Below are 17,410 nucleotides of genomic sequence, written 5' to 3'. Positions count from 1 at the left end.
CTGGTACCTGGCATGCATGGGTACAAAAACTTGGTGCTAGCAGTGGTAGGCTTGACTTTTTTGGAGTGCTTGCTGTGTATAAGGCACAGCACCAGGCACTGCATTTCTCATCTCGGGTCCTGACGATCACCCTGTTGGCTGGCGTAGCTGTTGACTTCATTTTACAAATGAAGAGCCTGGGGCTCGGGTTGAGGGTGGGGGTTGATTTACCCACGTTCGAGCCAGGATATCCTTCTTTGAAGTGTAGCTCTTTCTAGTGCGTTAGGTATGTCAGCTCTTGTCCCCGAATCGTTAAATGAGATCGTGTTTGTAGACATGCGTCATTCAGTAGATAGCCTGCCCTTCCTCTGTGCCTTCCCTCCCTATTGGGATGTGACCTTCGGTGCAGAGGAAGCAGACCTTTACACAGGTGACCAGACATTCTCTTATCTGAGATCTAGCAGCCAGTTTCTGCACTTGCTGTCCGCACAACCACAGAGGGCCCTGGGGCCAGTAAAAAATACATCAGGCACTTTTATTTCCCTGGAGCTCTACCCTTGAGGGTCACGTCTAATATTCCTGTATTCTCACCTAAACAGAATCACTCCCTCATTTAAACTGAAATCACCATCCGCTGGTACCACTCAGAGTGGTCTCTAGGTACAACACTTGATATGCAAATTATAATTCGGAATAGGCCACAGTGAAAGCCTGCAGCCCATGATGAAACCGTACATTGAGATATCAGCCTGTAGAGAAAGAGGGAAAATTACTTTTGCTCCAAAGGTGGTACCTTCGACTCCCTATTTGTACTTATTCCCCCTTGTAGCAACCCTCCCCCTGCCCCCACTTCTCCCAATTCAAATTGCCTTATATGGATTATACTAGGATTGGGCTTGGAAGGATCTATTTCTGATATTCTTTTTCTCCTCACCCCCCCTTTTTTTCTTTTTTTGCAGAAGAACCATTTTCATTTTATAGTGATCAAACATCTTATCTGAGTATTTGCCTTGAAGAGCCCAATCGGTTTCAAATGGAACATTTTTCTCAAGAAGAACTTAAGAAAAAGGTATTGACCTGTCAACTTTCAGTCCTTTGTTGGTTATTTGTTGTCTCTTGGGTTCCTGATCTGAGGTGTAAGAATCTGAAAGTTCGTTTCCTCTCCTTTCTTCCTTCTCTCCCTGCCTGTCTTTGTTCCGTCTTTGTTCCTTCTGTGTTTGTTACCTGGCGTGCCCTCCCCTGTGCCTGACACCCTCCTTCTCAGACTGGAGGACCAGCCCAGGCTTGATCTCCTCCAGCAGAGGCTGTCCAGGTCCGCCCTCAGGTTATTCTCCTCTCCTCTCGCACCTAACTGCATTGATGGCATGCTCATACTGATCTGTAATTATCTGGTTTTTGTCTGTATCCCCACCAGGTGTGAGCACCTTGAAGTCAGTGATTGTATCTTACTTATTTTTGATTTTCCAGTACCTACCACACACAGTGGGAGTTAATATGTGCTTTCTGAAAGAATATAGATCCAGATTTGATCAGTAAATCTTTTTTTAAAACTGGAAACCAGGTTTCTCAATCCATAGATTGTTGGTGTGATGAGAGTGGTTTAGCACTTTCAAGATCCTAACCACTACCGGTCAGAGTAGGAAGTGTGAGCTTAGAGGAGACTGTGATTTATTATCCAATTATCATACATGTATGACAGAGTCGGTCTCTGCCTTGGGATAATTCACATTCTCGTAGAGTGGGCAGACGGGTCAACAGGTGTTTGCAGTGTCGGGTGCAGGGCTTGCTGGAGTAGGTGGACATGCAGGGGAGAGGCAGCAGAGAAGGAGAAGTTAACTGTCGGGGGCTGGGTGTGCTCACTTGATCGGAGGAAGCTTTTCAGCAGAAGTGAGGCCTGAAGTGGGTTTTGAAGGATGCATAGAAGTTTGTCTAGGTGGAGGGCCTTCTCCGCAGAGAGAGAGAAAGTACTAAAAGTAAGGAATAGAGAGGAGTATCAAGAATGTCAGCATCTTGGGGAGGAGTGGAACAAGGAGCATCGAGGCATCTTAGTTTTTGAAGATGGAGAGAATAGGGGTGCTGAGAGCCTCTGGCAGCATCCCCTGTGGCACTGTTTCAGGGCGGGAGGTGTTCATGTGGTTGGTGCTTAGTCAGTGTTTGTAGAGGCAGAATGTTTTGTTCTTCTCCCTACAACCTCGAGGGCTGGGTCTAGTTCGTCTTCATGTGTTGTCGTATTGGACATCTGCTGTGTGTAGTCGGTGGGGGCGTTCCCACTTTATTGGAGGGGCTAATGCTCACTCCATTAAGAAGTCTGCAAAATGATTAGCCATTGGGGTTTGAAGCTTATAGGGAACAAAGGTGGTGCCTGCTTAATTACTGATGTACCTGGTCTAGCAAGAGCTGTGCCTTAAGGAGGAGCACTGGACTGGGAGCCCTGGGATCTCAGCCCTGGGATCTCAGGCCCATTCCACCTCTACGGAAGCAGCTCCCCTTTCCCACATGGCGACACACTTTGGCCGTCATTATATGTCATTTAATTCCCCAGACATCCCCAGCCGCGGGGCCTTGGACAATAAACTTCTTTGTATGTTGGCTCCTCATTGTAAAATGGGAATAGTCATTCTAGCCTGTCCACCTCCTCAGGATTTCTGTAAGGAATGAATGACTAAAGCTTGTGGGAGTATTTTAGTAGCTGTAAATTGCTTTGTAATTGAAGATGATGATTATTACTGACATCGCCAGATAGGTATACAAAGAAGAAGGTCGATGCTCTGAAAGAAGGCTCTGACACAGTCTCAGAAACATCAGCCTCGGGGGCTTGTTCTCCAGGGGGCCTCAAGTACCAGACGGAGATCGCTTAGCTGTCCGTGATGGGGCACATAGCCTGTGCCAAGGACCTCGGTGCACTGTGACCGTGATCCCGATCAGTTCCCACAGTAGCCCATGCCGCAGATGAGGAAATGGAGGCTTAGCCCAGGATTGCCTTGGAGGGGTGGCTGTGGGATTAGAATGCAGGCATGCTGGTGTTGCTTTCCCCGCACCCTGAAGGGGCGCCTGAAGGCTGGAGTCGGGCTGCCCGATCCTCCGTAATTGTGGTGCTGAGAAGCCCGCTCAGCAGGAAGGTGTGTGTGCAGGGCCGAGGCCCTGGGAAGCCGAGGTCGGCTGGTGGGCAGCCACTTCTCTGTCTGCTCTTATCCCCCAGGTCAGTGACCTGATACAGCTGGTGAAGGAACTGTATACAGACAACCAGCACCTGAAGAAAACCATTTTTGATCTCTCCTGCGTGGGTTTCCAGGGAGGTGACAGACTTGAGTCAATAGAACAATCGGAGGTAAGGAGAAACGATCGTGTTAGGTGCTCACTACAAAACGGTACAGCCCCCCAGATGTCTCCAGCCCACATCTGTCCTGAGGAGGCCGCTGGTGAAACTCTGTGCTGGCTGTGCCTCGGAGGGCCCTGGCTGGTCAGCAGCTTTCCTCAAAGTTTGGGGTAGGTCTGCACGGACACGTTGGATATATTTTGATGGCTTTTGACTCCCGAGTCCGGCCCTGGGGTCTGTGCTGCACATGGCACGTCTGGATGAGTGGTTTGGTCTCGGAGGGATCCGGAGAGTAATTTGGGTAGTGTAGATGCCGCATTAAGGAATCTGTTAACATTGAAAAACAGACGAGTAAACACGTTTTTCATTTTTGTGTTAATCTTCTGAATTTTGTGCATCTTCTCCCGCACGTGGCTTCCGGCCTGGTGGATTTGACTGGATGTGTGTCATCCCTTCCCACACAGACCCGGGAACTCCCGCACTGCCTTGTGCGGAGGCCAAGGCCAGAAGCCAGCAGCCTGTCTGAGCAGGGCCCTCAGGCCGCGGGAATTTTTTGCTGGTGGCGTTTGAAAGTCCGAAACAGCCAGGAAAGGTTAGATCTTGGTGTCTCCACAAGGACCACGATATGGCCTGTGGTTGCTGCGCTCGTGTGCTCGCCCACCCTGTTAGCCCTCGCACCCCAGGACACATGCGGAAGCCTCATCCAGCCCAGTCCCTCCTGGGTCTGTGCTTGTCTTTGTGAGGTGCTGTCTCTGATTTCATCGTTCTTGGCCCGCGCGTACAGGAGGGGGACCCTGAAGTCGTGCCAGTGGGGAAGCGCTTGTCTCCTCCCTTTAGTCCCTGACTGGCTTCACTCCCCGACGGGCAGAGCCTGGTGCTGGGCTTCTGTTAGCCTTTCTCAGAGGACTGGAGCTGTTCTTACTCCAAAGTGCAGGAGGGCCTTTTTGTCCTTGTGTCCCGGGCCCCTCAGTCTTCTTGGTGAGGGTTGTCTTGAACTCAGCCGAGCTTGCCAGGTAAAGGAGGTCTCATTGCCACATTCTGCGGAAAGATCTGTCAGCCTTAAAGCTGTCTCCTCCCACCCTCAAAGTGGGAGCCGCTCGCAGGTATTCACGCTGCGCTCTGGCCATCTGCTGTCTTTGAGAGAGGGAATGTTATTGATCTTAGCCTCCCGGGCTCCAGATAATTTTGGAAACTAAGAATATCTGCAGTCCATTTAGGGAGAAACAAGTCTCTGGGTTTGTTTTCTCCAAGGCAGCATTTTTAATAAGCAGCTCATTCTTTACCTACTTCATTTGAGTCGTAAATGGCGAGTTTGTTTGTTCATTTGCCCTTTGAAAAAAATCTGTTAAATGTCCCATTATGTCCTTTGGAGAACAGAGGCTTTTTCCTCTTCCCACTGCGAGATCTTAATACCAGCAGATTCAGATTTGAATCATTTGTCAGATTGCACTTCAACTTGACGTTCCCCGTGAATAGCCTTGTCCCGTGTAGCCGTTTCCCCCGGAATGGGGCGGGAAGGTCCCAAGATCCGCGTGGGAGGGAAGCTGTTCCCACAGTGATCTTGAGCTGAGGGAGGAGAGGTCGCTTGGGGGCGAGGGTGGGATGGCGAAGAGGGGAGGCTGCCGTGCCCTGGGTGTGCGTGTGGTTCTCCTTTGATGAGGCTGGGAAATGGCCAGGCTGTCCACAGCCTTTTCTGAGCAGCGGGGCTTGCAGTGTCGGGGCTGGGCACCATTCCTACTCCCGAGAGCCTGTAAATCAGAGAAGGGGAGGGGGGGAAAGAAAACCTGTTCTGTGTTTTCGAAATTCAGTATTTTTCTCCAATATTTAATTAGCCCACAGCATTGGGTTAAAATAGAGAAAAGAAATTACCCCAATCCTGTCACTTTAAAACACGCACAGTTAACTAACATTGTGGAATCCTTCCTTCTCTGTGTATGTGAACGTGTACAGGCCCACAACGCATATACGGTTTTGTTTCCCGTGTTTGTCCAATTTCTGTTACATTATAGCATCTTATTTTATCTTATGAGTGTGCTGAAATTTAACTAACTGCCTCATTATTGTTGGACACATAGATTGTTTCCAGCAATTCGCTATTTAAAATTACCTGATGAGTGTCTTCAGACACAAATCTTTTTCTGGGTTTAGGTTTTTTTTTTCTTTTTTCCCCCTTCGACTGTATTCCCAGATATGTAATTGCTTGGTCTAAAGTACAGATAGGGAAAGATACAGCTGTAAAGTAGGCATATAATTTATTTTCACATAGCCTCCCCCTGCAACCTTTAATTTGACGAAGGGTATAAATAGTAGGAGGCCCTTGATGTAGTTTGTCAGGTTTGTCCTCAAAATGGTTGCCCTGGAATGGATTCCCTCCAGCTGATGAAGACCGTGCTTACTCCTGTATGTGGGCAGTTCACTTCAAAACCACCCAAACAAAAGACTGAGGACGGGTGTCCTTTGGTTTTAAAGGGCATTAAAATAATCTCTAATCAGTTTGCTTCTCTTTCTTTATGTTTATTCACTGGTTATTAATTTATGTATTATAAAATGCGGTTGAGATTTGATGTACAGGAGTGATCGGAGCAGCGTGCAGTCAGAGGGGTGAGCCTTGCAAACCACGAGCCCTGTGATGTGTGGAACTATCCCCGCTAAGAGGATACGTGTGTGAGTGTGCAGAAAGACCTAGTCTCTGTTATTATTTACTTACATCATCAGTTTTAGAAATAGCTAGAAAACTAAGATTTTTTTTTCTTTTGGCATGGAGGGAAAACATGGATGAGGGGCATAATTTAATGAAATGCAGGTATTCAAAGGGCTGCCGTGTTGAATAAGAGACAGACGTGTGTGACTAGAGGACAGACAGTACTCAGGAGGAGGAGATGCTTGTTAAATTCTGCCGTTAGTAGCAGAATTAAATTTAGTTTGTCAGAAGCAGATTGGATTTCATTAAAAGGAGGAAGTATCCAAGAGTTCGACTTCGTAAGTTATGAATTGTACATGATTTATAAAGAACCCTTGGCACAGTGCCTGGCATGTAGTAGGCACTCAGTAAAACAGTTTAATTGTTTGGTAAGTTAGTGGCAGAGTTGGGACTAGAGATTTCTTCTGACTCTGTTCAGTGTTGTTTCCACGATACCATGGGGCATTGCTTCCAAAGTTTAACGTATGTGACTTTCCTGGACATCTTGTTAAAATGAAGATTCCGGTTCCGTGAGCCCGGCGTGGGGCCCCAGAGTCTGCATTTCTCGGAAGCTTCTGTAGCTCCGAAGAACGCCCTTGGAGCAGCGAGACCAGAGGTAATGCTGAACACCTCTTGGTCTCAGCTCTCACTTTGTAAGGCTCTTTATTCGTTCCTTTGGTCTTTCAGGACTGTTTCATTGCACACCAGGCGTTGCTGTTAGAACTACCCCATCCGGTATGGGACGCAGAGCAGCAGAGGGGCAGTTGCCACTGAGTGTGTGTGTGTGTGTGTGTTGGGGGGTGGGGGCTGTGAAGGAAGAATGCAGAGTGCTAAGGGAACATGTGGACAGGGGCCTGGCCTCTTTGGAGGTCAAGGGCAATTCTTCCTGGAAGAGGAGGGGGAGCCGACAAAGCAGATCAAGGAAGAACAGCCCAGGAAGCCGGGGTAGAAGCAGGACAGTGCAGTTGTTAGGGAGCTATGTTTTCGGGGTGAGGGGGTGTCTGCGAGGGTCAAGTACTCTCAGAAGACAAGAAAAAACAGCTGAGAAGTTGCTAATGAGTCTTTCACGTATGGGAGCCAGGGACATTTCTCTGTGTCCACAACATTTAATTTCTTGGCCATTGCTGGAAATTGAGTTTACTTTTCATTTTGACCAAGTCAGCAGAGGTAAAGAGAAACGAAAGTTAATCTTTATTTCACTGTGTTGGTGGTGATTCTGGAAACGAAGAATGACTTTTGATATTTCAACTTGGAATTGTGTGAGTGAACAATGTTTTGCTTAGTTTAACTTCTGGGGGCCCTTCCTTTATCCACGGCCCTGGGGAGGAGCTTCTCTGTGCTTCTTCCCTAAGCCCATGTGTGTTCTGTCTCCTGTATTAGATGATCTTTGGAGGACCTTTCACATGCAATTTCTAGAGTGTTGGCAACAAAAGCCACGTTGCAGGAGGTGGGGGTAGACAATTGTTTCAAGAAGCTTAGAGAGAGGCAGAGAAGTCTCAGTGACCAGATCTGTTGGAGAATCAAAGAGGAACTGTTGTCGTTTCGTTTTTTAAAAGATGGGAGAGACCAGGGCGCCTGAGTGGCGCAGTCGTTAAGCATCTGCCTTTGGCTCAGGGCGTGATCCCGGTGTTCTGGGATCGAGCCCCACATCAGGCTCCTCTGCTGGAGGCCTGCTTCTTCCTCTCCCACTCCCCCTGCTTGTGTTCCCTCTCTCGCTGGCTGTCTCTATCTCTGTCAAATAAATAAATAAAATCTTAAAAAAAAAAAAAAAGATGGGAGAGACCTTCCCCCATCATTTTATCCTGACGAAATTTAAACACAGCAAAGTGAGAAGAAACTGACCATGAACACCCATATACTCACCATCTAGATTCTCCTGTTAACATGTCCCACTTACCCATCGTCATTCCATCTTATCTTTTTGATAAATTTTAATGTACATTACAGATACCGGTACACTTCCTTCCTCTGAAATACTTCAACACATATATCTTAACTTCAGTGTGTGTTTGTGGTTATTTTAGGTTAAGTTTGCATACATTGAAATCTAGAAATCCTGAGTCTCTATCTGCTAAGTTTTACATGCGTATGTTCCTTGTAACCCACACCTCCTCAAGACCCCTCACGTCCCTTCTCATCGATTCTCACTGCTACCCCCAGCCATTTTTCTTCTTTTGTGCCCCCATGTGTTAGTTTTGGACACTAGACTTTCACATAAACGGACTCATCAAGTACCCTCTCTTGTGGAAAGATTCTTTCACGCAGCATACTGTTAATTTTGAGATTCACCCATGTCATGTGAACAGACAGCATGTTCCTTTTTATTGCTACATAGTATTCCATGGTGTAAATATATTAAAACCTGTTTATTCATTCTGCTGTTGATGGACATTTGGATGGTTTCGGGTTTTGGATATTATGATAAAAGTTGATATGAACATTCATGTACAGATCTTTATGGGGATATCTGTTTTCATTTTTCTTGAAATACCTGGGAGTGGAATTCCTGGGTCATAGGGTTATTCGTTTTAGAAGATACTGCCAGAACTTTTTCCACAGTAGTCTAACCTTTTGTATTCCCACCAAGTTTGATAGTCCTAGCTGGTCTTTATCCCTTGAGAATGTCTTAATGATGAGGGCAGACGCCGATGGATGGAGAGAAGCTCCTCATTGGTACATAGAAGCTTTGATGCCTTAGTATGTCCACACGTGGCTCGCCTGTTTAATGCTCGATAGTTTAGGAAGCTCTGATTTGTGAGGTCGTCAGTCCTGTTTGATCCCGCTGGCAGATTTGGATGTGGTTGGGTTGAATGTGTTCTGGTCCTGGAAAGTTTTCTATCGAATGACTTCATGAAGTCAGTTTGCTTTGTGTTGTTTGCTTTCTTCCAAAATAAGCGTCTCCTATAAAGGGAAGATCAGAAAAATGTAAGTTGGTCTGGGAAAAGTATGGACTAAATATAGGAATTCATAAATAAAACTGTAGAGAAGGAACCTCAGAAATCTCGTACGTACTCCGTGCCCAGCCGGTGACTCAGCACGGTTTGTGGTCTTGACACTTCAGTGCAGAGCTTACAGTTTCATCGGTGAGGTGAGCTTTGGTATGATTTTTTAAACGGCTTTGACTGATGACCTGCCTGGGTGTGGCCACCTCTCCTCTCCTTTTTTATTTGGTTTAATCCAGGTGCCCCAGGACTAGAGTTTTCGTCCTTACAGCGAGCTGAGATCTGGCAGAAGCTTTGGGATTTGCACTTCTTTAAAGCATTAGGGATTTATGCAGTCTTCATAGAAAACTGTTCTTCATTTCCAGAGCATAAAGTTATCGTCAGACAAGCTCGATACTCGTTAGCAATGAGGACTTTTTGTCAGCAAAATGACAGCGTGGCTGGGACTGTCCATCTCAGATGTGTGACAGTCCAAAAAGAGGTTTATGCCCTGAGCTAAATAGACGTGATGCATAAATCGGACACAACATAAATTTCATTTACTGCCTTCTTGCTGTTTGATATTTTCAATTCCATCAATAGCTTTTTTCCAAAATCTTGTTACTTTTATATAATCTGAAAGTGAATTTAGCCACGGCAGGAATGGCAGTCGCACAACAGACAGCATATTCAATTTACAGCAGCTCAGGGAAGGCCCTGCGAGGGCAGGGGGAAATGGCTTTAGTTGTTTCTTCGGGAATTTGTCCTTCAATTATGTCCAATCCTGGGCAGCTGTGTGTGATTTGCTAGAACTAGCATCTCTAACTTTGGTTAATTTTTATTTCATTGGCTTTGGCATTTGTTTCTGCCTCCTTTTTGGTTTGTTTTTTGTTTTGCATTAAAAAAAAAAGATATCAGTGACTTATTCATACGAATTCATGCTGCGCACTTTTTTGGGTTGCATTTTCACACCATTCCATGCTCCGTGTAGCTTCTGGCTAGCAAGGAGGACGAGGACACGACCAGAACGGGAGAGGATGACGAGAATAATTTCCTGAGTGACCAGCATTTGGAGCAGAGTGACAAGGTAGGGACACGGCAGTCAACTCCAATTCCATCCTCCCCTCTCTGTGCCCCAGCCAGTCTTCCAGCTTGGAATGAATCCATTGACTCTTCTATTCATTCTGCTTGTCTCGAGTGCCTCCTGTGTGCCAGTGGAGAGCAGAGACGCTAGGTCTCTTCCTTCTCAGAGTTACAAACGGGGTGGTAGAACCAGTTGAGAAACAGCGAGACATGGAGTTGCCAATGAAAACAGGGTTGTCCTAAGAGAGTAGCAGGCATTGGATTTTGGACTTGGTCAGATCTTTAGAGATCTAACCCCACCCATTCGTTTTATGCATTGGAAACTGAGACCTCTGAGGGGAGGGGATTTCTCCAGGGCGTAGGGTAAGTCAGTGACTGAGTTGGAACAAGAGCCCCTGTCTCTGGACTGTTGTGCAGTCCCAGATCATTAAATTGCAGTGTAAGGACTCACTTCTCAGGGGCTCTCTCCAGTCTCCTGACCTGGAACCCAGTTTAGTGTCATGTGGGCATTGTTGAGAATTTGACTCCTTCAGAGAACGTTCCCCCAGTCACATGGATAACCGGGCATTTGGGAGAAACATTCTCTGAGGTTGAAAGAACCCAAAAGACTGGGATGTGGTGGGACAGAGGAGGCTCCAGATTTGGCATTTGTAACCTTCAAGGTGTTCAAGTTCTTGAGGTCATGAATGCAAGATCATTAAAATGTCGGTGGTTTCGGAAAGCAAAGCAATTCAAAGATCTGATTTTGAGTCTTGGTCTTTATCTTTGTGACCTCAGTTAACCCTTGCTTAACCCCTCAGCCTGAGTTTTTCCATCAGTGAAGATAATCCATCCTTGCTGGAGTTTTTGTGATATTTAAAGAGAAAGGTATGTACTAAGTGCTCAGTAAATGCTCCTCTGTGTATTGTGATAGTCCAGACTTTTCCTTTTTTTGGAGGTTACTTATTTAGATGGATTTAATAACTAGATTGGTGGCAAACAAGACCCTATAAATAACAGCTCATTTGTGTGGGTCTTGTCTTCCATTTAAATATCTTAATCATTTTACAAGTGTGAGAGAGGGGTGTGATGGCTAGTGTGTATATCACCAGCAGTAATGCAGTCAAGGGGAGTTATTTATAGACTGGTAGAAGAAATTTACAGCTTTGGAAAGGGGGGGAAAGAATGCTAATTGCAGCACCTCAAGACATGCCCAGTACAAGCTTTAACTAGATGCATCCTTGGTCCCACTCCTCTGGGGCCCTCAGTGACCCCAGAAGGTGGATCCATAAATAACATCTCCCTGGGAATTAGGAACTCTCTGCTTTCCTAATGAGACAAATCAAAGTCATGTTAATTAGGATGTCTCTGTAAAGAGCAAGGCGCCTTTCTGATATCTAACGGGGAGGATACATCGCAAGAGGTAGATAATAGACGTCTGAAGCATCATTCATGGTGTGGGCTCCATACCTTCTTAACTCACAAGTAGTGGGCCGTGGGGTAGGGGGGATGTGCCCATGGTGGGCGGGACACTGTGCCAGGACCTTAGGTGAGCAGTCATCTCATTTGATTCTCATGGTCCCCTTGGGAGATGGCATTACTCTCCCCATTTTGTGGATGAGGGAAGTGAGGGTGAGGAGAAGTGGTGTGAACCTCTCTGTGGTCTTGCGGGAGCATCTGCCCGCCTGGCCACAAGGCACGTGTGTGGACCTGCGAGCCGGAGCTGTCTGCCCTGTCCCGCTTGCCTTTTCTGTCCGGCTTGCTTGCACTGCTCATTTATTCTCGGTTTCTATCCTTTTTCTCTCCTCCACGTATGCCCTGTCTCTCTTCCAAGGTCCATATTTTGACCAGATACTCTGATTTGCAGATCATGGAGGATTATTCCAAAGGGGGCTGCAAAAATGGATACTTGAGGCGCACAGATTCCAGTATTCTAGACTACGATGGAACCCACAAACCTGGCTGCCCCGGAGACCAGAGTCTAGAAGAAGGCGAGCTCCTGAACCTGCTTGCCCCTTTTTTCAACGAGAAGGCCACATTGTTACTGGAATCCAGGTAGACGTGGGGCCCTGGCGTTGCTTTTTCTCTCTAGTTTGAGGGGAGAACAAACTCATTTTGCTAAATGGATTTAGATGGCAGTGCTGTGTAATTTAGCTGAGCGAGCCCCTGAAATGTCTTGGAAGGAATCTTGCCAGTCATGCAATTAAGTAATTAGGCTGCGTGCTAGTGGCTGGGAGGGGACTTCAGCAGAGCCTCATGCAAGCCCATTACAAAGAGAGAAAGAAAGCTTTCCTCTGGAATTGGTCCTGGGAGCCCTGGGAAGGGCTGTCTGCTTGTCAGCGAGAGAATCAGCCCTACTGGAGTCTCTTCCAGTTTCTGCAACAGCTTAAAAACTGCCATTGTAGTCGTGACTCGCTGTTTTATGTTGAGCTTGAACTTCAGTTCTCTTCTCATTATATCTGCTGGGAGTCATCCTATGTGAGGAAATACTTCAGGGTGTTTGCCTTAAAACAAAAAAGGAGAAACATTCAGTAATTTGTATTTTTCACATTAACCCTTCGGGAGGAGATTGTCCCCCTTGCACATTCTTTCAACACTGTGGTACCAGCTGCTTGGGCTTTGGAGCCAGAAGGAGCTGTGTCTTCCTCTCTCAGGGCCCCAGTTCTCCGACCACTTCCTCGGGTGCCGTGAAGAGTAAGAAAGCGCACCATTTAAGGAAAATGGCAGGCGGGTGGTGTGTATTCAATAAAACTGTCCCGTTCTCCTCCAGTGTAGGTAGAGAAATGGAGCCGCTAACTCGTGCCCGTGACTCTTGGCAGGAGCCAGGAACCCTACTATTTCTTACATCGCTGGTGGACTAAGCCTCATAGACATTCTTTAGCTAAAAAAAGGATTGGAGTGTTCTGTGTTTGTGAGCTCAGGCAGGCTGACCCTTCCCCCATCCCTGGCATCTGTCCAACATTTTTCTAGCACGTGTCCTCTTGGGGCACCTGTCTAGTGGCCGTTCTGGTTAATTGTCACAGAGAATTAGGTGACCATAGTCAGCGCTTGAGAGAGGGAAGGTTTTCTCAATGTCAGGGTCCCAAACATTCCATCAGAGTTCGAAGATGCAGATCTCTTTCTGAGGACTGCCTTGGACTGCGCCTGGGTGACGTAAGCCAGGGAAGGTCCAGTGGGCATGGGGCCAGCCCAGGCACGTGTGCTCCCTGCCTGTGGGCAGGAGCTTCTCAACCCCAGCTGACCCTTGTGGCTCCCAGCCTTCCAGTCTTTCAGTGGAAGTCCCTAAATTGTATTCTAAATCTCTTGATTTTTAAAAATGAAGACCTAGTTACATTTTTTAAGAAAGCATTTTCTGCCTGCCGGGCAAGCTCGTGATATCTCTGGTTCAGTTCCCTGTGCCCTGTAGGTATCTGTTCTAGGCTTCCAGACCAGGTTGGCCAGTTGTAATGTCAGGAAAGGTTTTCTTACACCAGCCTAAACCTGCAGCCCTGATATTGTTCTCTGTACAGCTGTTGTTCACAGCGTACCCCCGAAGCCCATGACAGGGGAGTCGTGGTTCTGCAGGTCCTCCCGAAGGCCTGGCCATGGTCTGCACCCCCTCCTGGCGCACACACTGGGCATCGCGTGCCCAGGCTCATCTTACTCTCACACCAGCTTTCTGCGCGCTGCTCGTGGTGATCTCTGTTTTATAAATGTGGGAGCTGACATTTGGGGACTTGACATTCCCTTAGCTAGTAAATGCTAGAGCCATTGGAGAGCTTTCTGGAGGAGTCTTTTACAAAGACTCCTTGGGGTAACCAGGATTTTGATTGGTCAGAGAAACACTAGTCTTCTGCTTAGGAATTCCCTCCTGGTCCCAGCCACCACCGTCTCTTGCCTGGACGCCAGCAGCATGGCCTCCTCTGCTGTCCATTCTCCACAGAGCAGCCACAGTGATCTTTTTAATAAAACTTAGATCCGTTCCATGCTTAAAACCTTCCAGCGGATTTCCGTTGCTCTTAGAGTAAGATCAGAGCTTCTCTATCTGGCTCCCGCCTCTTTCTCTGTTCACTGAGCTCCTCAGACATCCAGGCTGGTTCTCACCTCAAGGCTTGCGCTAGCCGTTCGCTCAACCTGGAATGCTCTTTTCCTGGGTGTATATGTGAGTGGTGGTGTCTCAGCTAGATATCAGCTCTGGAGAGAGGCCTTTGCTGACCAGTCACAGGAAATCCTGCTTCTACATGTGGTCTCAGGACTTCCTCCCTCCCTCCCTTAATTCATAGTACTCATCATTGCTGTACATTGTCTTACTTCGTTATCAATGTATGCATGAACGTCTGTTTGTCTTCTCAGTGAAATGTGAGCCTCGTGATTCCTTTTCACCATGCATGCCCACTACCTAATGTGGCAGGTAGGAGATGCTCAGTAAATATTTAAGTGTCAGTGCAGACGCTTAGAAGCCCAACATCACAGCAGAAGGTGAGTGTGGACAATTGGAGAGAGTGTAGTGATCCTTCAGAGTCAGAAAGCTCTGGGTTCCGGTCTTTGCTCTGCCGCTTTGCTAGGGGATCTTGACTCTTAATGAGCCTGTTTCTTCAACTATAAAATGGGGTTAGCTTTGGCCCCCTCTCCTAATTGTACAGTGAGGCCTGAATCTCGTTGCTGTATTTGAAGGATCTGACACATGGCAGGTGCTTCACAAATGTCAGTTCCTACCCCCTTACACCTCTCGCTTAGGCAAAGATCCTCTGGAAGGGTATATAAACTATGTTTGGGCCCCTGACAAGACCCTCGACTGAACCATTAAAAAGGTCCCGATCATGGCGACGGCTTAATGAATCTGCTGTTCAGATTTCTAGCAAAGTAACACTTGAAATGTTTTATTTCACAGCACCCCCACTTTAGTATATTCTAATGGCCTCTTTCACCACCTTTTACTACCCATTTGTAAAGTCTTTTTCCTGGGTTTTATTGTGTGTTGTTTGGTGGTGAGTAACGGTCCTCCTTTGGATAGCCGAATAGCAATTGTCATTATTTTTAATCTATATTAAGGGAAGGAAAGGAAAGGAAAATTTAGTTTAACATGCTTAAAGGGCCAGAAATATTTTTAAAGTCTGGGTTTACTAAATTTTAAGATGGTATGTGTAGACTAGATGATTGCGCATTAGGAGTGAAAAATGTACCATACATTTTAATTTTGTTTTTTAAACTTTTATTTTTTACCCTGCTTCAGTGTGCTGTCTCTGTGTGATCTGAATGGAGTTGCCTCTGTCCCAGAGCTAGGTGATCAGAACCCAGAGGGGAGTAGGGCCTTCCCCTTGCTCTCAGAGAGCTCCATGGGGAAGGTGAAACCAGGACTCACATCACTTGTCCCTTGTAGCGGTAGCAGAGATACGGGGCGGGGACTGTCAGGGTGCACGCAGAGAGTCGGTCTGTAGAGGCTGGCCCCAGCCGACGGTCGGTGGGAGGAATGGCAGAAAGAAGAGGAAGTGTGCAGCACGGAGGTGGGCCTCTTCTGTCCCCTGTCACCGCTGACCACCACGACCTCCGCCCGGCCTGGATGTCAGCAGCAGCTCTTCTGCCGGCCTCTCCCTCTGTCCTTGCCTACTCCGGTCCCTTTTTCCATAATTTCCTGTCCCAGTTTCCTGGTTTCTCTCTTCTTTCTTAAATGAGCCATTCTCCTTTATTTTTTAGACGATTTATACATACTTATGTTAAAATCTCCAGGTTGCCTTATTAATTTTACTTTCTTGAGTGTGAACTCTGATTCGTTGGGTTGTGGCCTGTCTGTCGTACTAGTGGATCATGTTTGCCGGTGTGGACAGCCCTGCTCTGTCCCACATTCCCTCCTCTGCCTGTGGGGGTGCCACAGTTGCCTCTGGCTTGTGAGATTTCCCTGTTTTTCTCCACCGTGGGAGTTAAATTTCTGCCCCCAGTGCTTTCTGTAAATGCCCCCTTTCTCCTGACTGTGGGTCCCCTCTGTTTCCGACCTTTGGATAAATTTTACCTTGATTTCAAGGCCTGTAGTGCACCTTATGGTATTTGTTACGTATCTTTTGCCGTCACTTACATGTGTTCAGAGCAGAGTGGGAGGGGCTTCTGTGTGCGCTCACACCGAGTGTAAACTCGTCCCCACTTCCCACTGTCCTACTGGGGGCCTCAGGGAGCTGTGGGAACCCAAGGCAGCAGCGAGAGGCAGGGAGTACTGTAGGTGGGACTGTCTTGTGTCTCCGGGCGCCGTCTACACAGTGTGCACACAGCCGTAGCTGGGGTCTGCGGGAGCCTCGGGTGCATGGCGAGGGCCCGAAAGTATCTGCTACCTATACGGTTTCCTGTTTCATCCTCATTGCTGTCCTGTGGAGGGAGACTTACCCTACTTCCAGAGCATCTCTGAGTTAGAATTTGAAGCCATTTTTGTGTGATTTCAAAGTCGCTACCATTTCTATTCCGAGTAGTTCGCAGTATCCCTTCATGCAGTTTCTATATACTGAGCACTGACTGTGCACAGTGATGGGCTCATCATTCATGAGTCCACCAGGTTGACCAGATCCACCCAAGCCATTCTCACCCCTGGATGTAGGAATGGGGCCGGGGGTGGGTGGACCTTGCAATTGTCAAGAATACTTGGTGACCCACTTTGCTCCTTTCTAGGCCAGCCTGCATCTTTACAGCCATGTGGCCCCCTCACTTGCTGTGTACTTATGTCAAATTGCTTCTCCTCTTCTTATGCAGGAGTTAGACATGGCAGTACCCACCATGTGTGGCTGTCATGAGTTGACATGGGATAAAATCCTTGGTGGTGGGTCCTGGCACATGGCAGGCCGTCCGTGTGTTTAGTTTTAACAGACTTTGGGCCGATCAGTGGAGAAAACGTGGGAAACCGGGTAGGGCACGGGGCTATAGCAGAAGACCTAGTTCTTCCACTTCCTTCCCTTTTGGAAAAACAGGCCAGACCTTCTGAAAGTCCTGCGTGAACTACTTCTGGAACGAATGTGCTTGATGGAGCGGGGAGTGTCTGCAGAACACCTTGATGGTGAAACTGAGAAGTCCCTTAAGCAAATGGCTGTTCAGCTAGGAGATGAACTCGGACATTTCACCCAAGTCAACTCATTGTCCAAGTCCCATGATGAGAGGAAGTCGCCTCAGACAGCCCAGCTAGGAAGGATGGGTCAGGTGTCCAAGCTGGAGCTGAAGGATGCCTCCGTGCAGACTGTGGCTGCCGAGGGTGACACACTCAGGTTCCAAAATGAGGGCAAGAGAGAGGCTTGGGAAGAGAAGCCACCAGATGCCATGTTTCACACTGAGGGTCTGGCCCCAAGGAGGCAGGCCACTGCCCTTTCCTTCCCCAACGGGACTGACAAGGTAAGCTTTCCTATTTATTATTTATTTGTTTTCTTATTTTATACAAATGAAAGGCTTAAAAACTCAACTCTGATCTCACTGCTTTTTTGTGATGTGTGTAAAATCTGGTGT

General features: G+C 47.4%; 1 protein-coding gene across 10 annotated transcripts in view; it reads left to right on the top strand.

Moving 5' to 3' along the window:
• CDK5RAP2 (CDK5 regulatory subunit associated protein 2) overlaps positions 1 to 17,410 on the top strand; it is a 164,003-nt gene that overhangs the window by 88,108 nt on the left and 58,485 nt on the right. For 9 of the 10 annotated variants that reach the window (XM_034664403.1, XM_034664406.1, XM_034664401.1 and 6 more), the window contains 5 exons: positions 939 to 1,048; positions 3,179 to 3,307; positions 9,888 to 9,983; positions 11,826 to 12,013; positions 16,885 to 17,299. In XM_034664403.1, coding sequence (XP_034520294.1) covers positions 939 to 1,048; positions 3,179 to 3,307; positions 9,888 to 9,983; positions 11,826 to 12,013; positions 16,885 to 17,299 — 938 coding nt within the window. The remainder of the gene's footprint in view (positions 1 to 938; positions 1,049 to 3,178; positions 3,308 to 9,887; positions 9,984 to 11,825; positions 12,014 to 16,884; positions 17,300 to 17,410) is intronic. The other variant, XM_034664402.1, reaches the window with a different exon arrangement.

Source organism: Ailuropoda melanoleuca, chromosome 7 (genome assembly GCF_002007445.2).
Source record: "Ailuropoda melanoleuca isolate Jingjing chromosome 7, ASM200744v2, whole genome shotgun sequence".
Classification (NCBI taxonomy): Eukaryota; Metazoa; Chordata; class Mammalia; order Carnivora; family Ursidae; genus Ailuropoda; species Ailuropoda melanoleuca.
Note: the sequence above shows the minus strand (reverse complement) of the source record. Positions and strands in the feature narration are given on the sequence as shown.